General features: G+C 40.6%; 1 protein-coding gene across 2 annotated transcripts; it reads right to left on the reverse strand.

Annotated features, from left to right (window-relative positions):
• Positions 1 to 538: 538 nt before the first annotated feature.
• On the reverse strand, positions 539 to 6,116 carry tm2d1 (TM2 domain containing 1). Of its 2 annotated transcripts, none has more exons than XM_029500352.1 (7): positions 5,983 to 6,116; positions 4,740 to 4,831; positions 4,418 to 4,526; positions 3,986 to 4,077; positions 3,342 to 3,415; positions 1,811 to 1,948; positions 539 to 987 (listed from the first exon to the last, which is right to left on the reverse strand). In XM_029500352.1, exons 1-6 carry the CDS (start codon positions 6,114 to 6,116, stop codon positions 1,838 to 1,840), a joined length of 612 nt encoding a protein of 203 aa, XP_029356212.1. In that variant the 3' UTR covers positions 539 to 987; positions 1,811 to 1,837. The 2 variants fall into 2 exon arrangements, with proteins under 2 accessions (XP_029356212.1, XP_029356213.1); XM_029500353.1 differs by having other exon boundaries at positions 4,740 to 4,813; positions 5,983 to 6,110.
• Between the last annotated feature and the right edge of the window lie 478 nt (positions 6,117 to 6,594).

The raw sequence follows: 6,594 nt of genomic DNA on the forward strand, positions 1-6,594 counted from the left end.
GGACCTTGTACTGTAAATTACTGGATGTTTTGGTGACTCAGGTTCATCTTTGGTCTCCAGGAAATGAATGGAAGTCAGTGTGATGTCCCCTCAAGTAATGGAAACACAACTGTGTGTATGTATGTGTCCTGTGAAGCGTGTTGCAGTATGATAATTGAATTTTGATGAAAACCACATGGCTCTACCTGAATGAGGAAACACACACACACACACACACAGGCACACACTGACAGTAACTAGTTTGTGAGGAATCATTAAACACTGTGTGCTCATTGAATAAATACAGTTTGTCTGTGAAAGTTGGTGTGAGGAACTTCACGTGATTTGTGTTCATTATTGCGCAGTATGGTGTTTAGTTCTCACAGGTTACTGATGATTTGTTTGTCCGTTGTGTCGCGAGAAAAACAACAATGGAGAAACCGACCTTCCAAAAAGACCAAACAGCAGAGGTGTTTCCAGAATTATAAAGGTCATTAATTCACCTGAATAATAATCCTATGGCAAAATCTGAGAAACAACAGTCCCATGGAGATTATTAAGGCAAAAGAAACTTTATTTACAAAGGAAAAACAACATAACTTAACATCAGTGAAACATTTTAACGTATTCCACCAAAAATCACAATAAATAGAAAGACACAGTTGGACAGTTGTGAGGATGGAGATGTGAGAGGAGGTGATGCCGTCTGTCTTAGTTTTTCAACATGTTTCACATCTGCAGGCTCCGGAAGAGGCAGGAAAATTTGATTTTACCAAACAGGAAGTGAGACCTGATAGATGATTCATGGAAGATCGGCTTCAATGTTTGTCAATCGACAAAGTAGAAAGCACAGAATGGCTCCTTGAACATTCTGATTGGACACTGATCATTTTTGAACAAATTGATCAGCAAATGTCACGTCTGTTGATGTTTGCGTTCTGACTGTCAATAAACGTGGTTTCACAGAAGCCTGTTGTCATATGATGGTGACAGTGATGATAGTGAGACCTAAACACAAAGAGAGCAATAGAGAGAACATTTATTTATGAGTACATATGTATTTCATATTATAAATAAGCCAGATAAATAACAATAATCCACTTCTCTGTTGACCAAAGTTCAGTTCCAAACCAGTGAGCCTAAGCAGCAACAGGTTTCATTTGTCTTCTCAGGTGGATAATTAATGCATAACAATTATCGGACTGTCAGCATCAACAATAGTTTCCTGCAGGTGAAGGATGTGAAAGATTAATGAAGTGATGGTCACTGGGAAAAATACTACTCTGGGAGAAGGGATGTGTCATAATATTTACAGACATGAAACCTGCTGCAGATTCCAATTTGTTCTTTATCTCTCCCTGACTGTTTGGCCACAGTCATCCACATTATTCATCCTGATGGAATATTTTTGTCTGTTTCTTTCAGTGACATTTTCTCCCTTTGCTTCCATGCTTCATGGAACATTTACAAAGAGGAAAAGAAAATATTTCATTTTTGTCTTAAACTGTGATGGAAACTGATGTGAGTCCCGTATTTTCTTTATGAGCCCCAACAATGACACAAGCTCTTATTATTTTTATTATCTTTATTTTCTCTCTGTTTCACTTTTTGTGTGAAACCAAATTTTTCTCATTTGGACCAAATCTGTTTTATCTCAGGAGAGTTTTAAGGATAAATCTTTTTGCGATATATCCATGACTCCAGTTTCACATTGTTGATTAATGAGGTCAGTGGAAGTGCACTGCCTGCCTGTCGCTGACTGTAATCACTGAATATTCAAACTCTCTGAGCATGTGAGTTAAGGCCTGGGGTTTTTTTGATAATTGTCCACCTGTGCCTTGGCCGTGTCCAGGTGTGCTCACAGGGACAGGTGGGGTTTCCTGTACGTCTGGTTAGTGATGGAGAGGCGGGTGAGCCGGGCACCGTAGTAATCAACAATGTAGTTTGAACCGTCCGCTGGACCGACAATCTGCAGGACGCACAACAAACACAGATGGAGGTTAATAGAAATGCACAACTGATCTGAACCATCAGTATATTTCTCCAGAGTCCAGCTGGGTCTATAAACTAGATTTAAGGCTAACCAACAATAGAACTTTAGGCCAGAATCTACACACAAACTAATTTTATTCTTTAATTAAGGTCTTGTGTTATAAAAAGTGAAATGTTCTTGTCTTTTCTGATGATGTAGGTGGTCTGGTCTTATACGAATTCTGCAATACCATAAGATGTACTCCACAGGAGACAGACAGAACTGAGTGTCACAATGAGCTGGCAGGTCTTCTTGAACTTTGGGATGTCACAGTGATAGAGTCAGCAGCCAGTAACCATCCCACCTTGATCATAGACCATGAAAGATGGAAACTCTGTGATGTCACCCTCAGGTCTGAAGCAGGAGAGGCTGACTCCGCCCCCTAATTCTCAACTATTACTAAAATGGACAAGGAGGTGGAGAATGGGTGGAGCTGAGACTTTCACGGGTTGAAACATACGAAGGGGCCACAAGCTCAATTCTCCTTTAATCCTTAGTAAATAGGAAACAGGTATTTCCCATAAATTTTCCCATCAGTCATCAGGAGGGAGGAACTTGGCTCCTGATTGGGTGGCATAGTCCACTCTGTCCATCATTCATTCATCTATCCACGGCAGGCCTTTTCACTTCTTCCTGTGATGGATTTCCTTCCTCTATTATCTAAAGCACTCCAACAGGAAGGAGTGATTTGTCCCTGCACCTCTGGTTTCCTTTGCTCCATCTGTCTCTTCTCTCCCAGTCCATTACAAACTTCTAGAAGCATCATTCATCTGAGCTGCCTCAGAGACGCCATGCTGTGGCCTCTCTGATGGGCGTAAATAATAATCTGAAGGCTGACGTCTGTTTATTCATCAGCCCCCCCGCCAGCTGGGCAGTTAGCTGCTAAAATATGAGACTCGACCAGTGCATGTCATGCTGAAATGGATCCTCCAGGATCCTCTATGTCTTACCAGGTTTCTGTGATCTACAAGGGTCTTTGATTGTTTCCATCTATGACATTTGACTGCCCTTTATCCAAAGATCAGTCTGCAGATGAAAGGTCTGGAAAAGACACTTAAGTGCCTGAGTTCAAAGTTCACTAGGGTTTAAACTGTCAGGATTTGTGTTTGACCTTTAAAGGAGCAGGTAGGTTGAGTCGCTCCTTTGCTCCTAGCTACCTGTTCCCTCAATTTCCATTATTTATGATAACCTAAAATAAGCTAACCAGCTACATAATCTCTGAATGTGGAAAACAATTGGTTTATTGTGACTGGTTTCTGTTTCTATCTTTCAGTAACAGTGGACTACCTGACATTGACCAGACCGGATCCAGACTGGGGCTAGGACTCACCTGCATGGCGATCAGAATGAAGTCGATCAAGGTGCCGATTCCACAGAAACCAACGGTGCAGAATTTCAACAGTCCTGAGGGAGAAGAGAAGTAATCAGATTCTGTTTCACTACAATCAAACCAATTCCAGTGGGTCATCCCTGGTTACTGGGAGCGACCAGGGTTTAAAGTACATCCTGTACTATAGTTGCGGAGCTTGTTGTGTTGTTGTTACAAGAAATGAATGCTGATGATCGATTGTTTTTAAAGATGCACTGTATCCCTAGACAGTTGTTCAGATGCCATTTTCCTTATTTTCAGATAAATGATTACTTGAACTATTAATTGATCAGCTATAAAATAATCAGCCAATTCCTGAACACTGTATTGATCAATTTCTACTTTTCACCTCCACATTTGGTCATTCTGTTGTTTTTTTGTTGCATTTAGCCACACCATTTATCCATCCCCTGCTATCAGGTCTATTTTCCATCATTTAAAAAAGTAACATCATGTAACATTGGAGACTTGAAGCTAGAGAATCAGGCCATAAATTCTTTAATAAAACCTTTACTGATCGAGGGAGAAGGAGGGGCAATTTCCCATAGACTACAATTGTTTGTGGGCCTGTGTGTGTGTGTGTGTGTGTGTGCGCGCATGTTTACCGAGGGCAGGATATCCCAGGTAGAAGCGATCTGCCCCAAGCCAGCCCAGAAACAGAGACAAAGCCACTGCTACTTTATAGGAGTAACCGCTCCTGAGAGGAAGAAACCAGAACAATTATCCATGTTCCTGTTTCTGTCTCGCCTCTTTAAACAGCAGAAAGTATGAGTTACTGTTAATTGATGCAAACAAACAGGCAGCTCTGTAATTGTTATTCAACTACAGTCATTTATCGCATTTGCATCAGGGCTGTTCACAATATTAATGTGTAACATACTGAACTATCGCCAATGACCTGGGCCCATATTTGGACCCTGACCAGGTCTGATGGGTCACAGCCTCTGCCTGAAGTGACTCACTGTGGAGTGTTAAATGTTCCACAGCAAAGAAACTGCTGTGTCTAAAGGTGTATGTGTGTGTGTGTGTTTACTCACACGTTCCTGCAGGAGATGGTTTTGTTAAAGCCCACCTCCTTCCCACTGAACCTGAACTCTGTCCCGTTAGAGAGCCGACAGCTGATGTTTGGCGCTGGGAGACACTCCACTAAACACACACACATTGTGAGTTAGAAGACTGAAGCTGTTTCATTCTCTGATGTACACTGAATACTGGCAGGATGACAAGACTCATTCAATCCACTTTCACAATCTATTCTGTTCTTCATGAAAACACCAGCAATCAACACCCCCACCCCCAAGGTTCTTCTATTTTGATATGTAACAGCTGTCCAGATCACCAAGTCTGGTCCTGACTTACCCCAGGCTGTGGTGTCCCTGCAGTTCTCTGGCTCCTGAGTAGCTTCATCAATCTTTGGATCATTACACAGATACATGAGAGAGTAAAGGAATCTACACTGGAGCAGGCAGGTAAGAGAGTTAGAGTCACAGTTACTTCACCCTTTCTGTACCAGACCCACAAACCCCCTGAATCAAGCTCTGACTACACTCAAAAGTACTGGAGTGATAAAACAACTAAAATTAAGATTAAGATTATCATCTGGCTTTACGCAAAAACCAAACCTGATATAGGATGATTCAGATGCTTAAAAATCTTATTTTATTAAATTGTTTCCCTGCTAGCATTATTTCACATTTTTTTTTAAATTATAACCTTTACTATAGTGGTTATATTCAAACCCCAGCAACAACCAGTGCTTTTGCCGGTCCTGAGCCTGAATAAATGTGGAGGTTCACAACAAGAAGGGCGCCCAGCGTAAAAACTAGCCAAATCAACCATGGAAGTCCCTGAGCTCACTTGGTGTGGCAACCATGAACAGGGAAAAAGCTGGAAGAGAAAAAGACAAAAAACAAACCAACAAAAAACTATAGTAGTTATTTTTCATTTCCCTCCCTTTCCCACAATTGTTACTTTTAAAGAGTTGACTGTTCTTACACATCAGTTCATTTTTTTGTTAGTTTTTTTTTTTTTAGATAGATTTTTCCTAATTTTTATAAGGAAACTAAACAAACTTGACTTCTAAGCTGTCAGTCAGCTGGGATGTCAGTTATTACTGGACAAATAAACTGTGTGAAAAGATCCGGAATGAATTGTTTGCATTTTAACATGAATTAACAGCTAATCCCCAGGAATAAACAGTTTTTTTTTTTACTGTAATTCACGTTTGATCAGATTGTCTTGAGCCCCCGATCACACTGAACATACATTTTTGTACAAAGCAAAAGATTTTCCGCCAAAATCGTTTATGTTCAATACTCTGAGTGTTGCTTTTACGGTGAAACTAGGTTTTTATTTGAAAAATAAAGAATAACAATGTTGTGTTGCATCTTGATTTCTATTTATATCGGCGCTACCATTCCGATCCACTCCAATCCTACTTGGTCCATGAAGTAAATGCCTCTAGGTTAAGACAATAACTGCAGTTTTTCATGACTAATGATCAATATTTACAACATGTAGCTGCTAACAGCTGCTAACTGCTAGCCGTCGCCCTCCGGCCGGCCAGCGGAACGTCTCCGGTGGCGGAGTGGGGAAAGGATACTGTCCGAGCCGCAGACTCTCACAGCTCATCGCCTCCTCGCCGAGAACCGGGTCCAGCTTGGAGTAAACAAAGTAAACGAACAAGATCAACATCCCGGAGCGCAAACACAACAGCCGCGTCCGGGAGGCCGCCATGACTGACTGTCAAGTAACACGGTGCCGCCTTCAGGACGCCCCCAAAATAGGAATTTAGAATTCTCTGAAAAGAGCCCTGTTCCGTGCAAATCGTTTTTGCAAAACTAAAAACAATTGTTGTCATCATTAAAGGAAAAAAACAAACAAAAAAAAAAAAAACAAAAACAAAAACAAAACATGAATTATGTCTTCTTTTCTTGTGTAAAATGATTTTTGACTGATGCTTGACGATGATGTTTGACTGGTTGTTTTGTTTTTGGAATGTTAAAACTTCACATAAATTAACCACATTTCTGTTTAGATATAATTGTCAGTATATACATTTTAATATTAGATAAATAGATGCATCTATCTAGCTAAGTAGCTGAGGTAAAGTTTTTATAATCTTTACCTCAGCTACTTGTCAAATACACATTCAATCTCGACTCCTTCTTTTTCTTAACTAAAGATATGGCGCGTGGCTTCCATAGAATTAAAT

The sequence above is a fragment of the Echeneis naucrates genome, chromosome 4 (genome assembly GCF_900963305.1).
Source record: "Echeneis naucrates chromosome 4, fEcheNa1.1, whole genome shotgun sequence".
Taxonomy (NCBI): domain Eukaryota; kingdom Metazoa; phylum Chordata; class Actinopteri; order Carangiformes; family Echeneidae; genus Echeneis; species Echeneis naucrates.

What these genes read in the sequence shown, in the direction of transcription:
- tm2d1 (XM_029500352.1), bottom strand. Translation starts at nt 6,116, where the DNA reads ATGGCGGCCTCCCGGACGCGGCTGTTGTGTTTGCGCTCCGGGATGTTG. An exon ending in GAGAGTCTGCGGCTCGGACA is followed by an intron (nt 4,832 to 5,982) that starts GTATCCTTTCCC and finishes GCTCCAGTGTAG; the next exon opens with ATTCCTTTACTCTCTCATGT. An exon ending in CAGGGACACCACAGCCTGGG is followed by an intron (nt 4,527 to 4,739) that starts GTAAGTCAGGAC and finishes GTGTGTGTTTAG; the next exon opens with TGGAGTGTCTCCCAGCGCCA.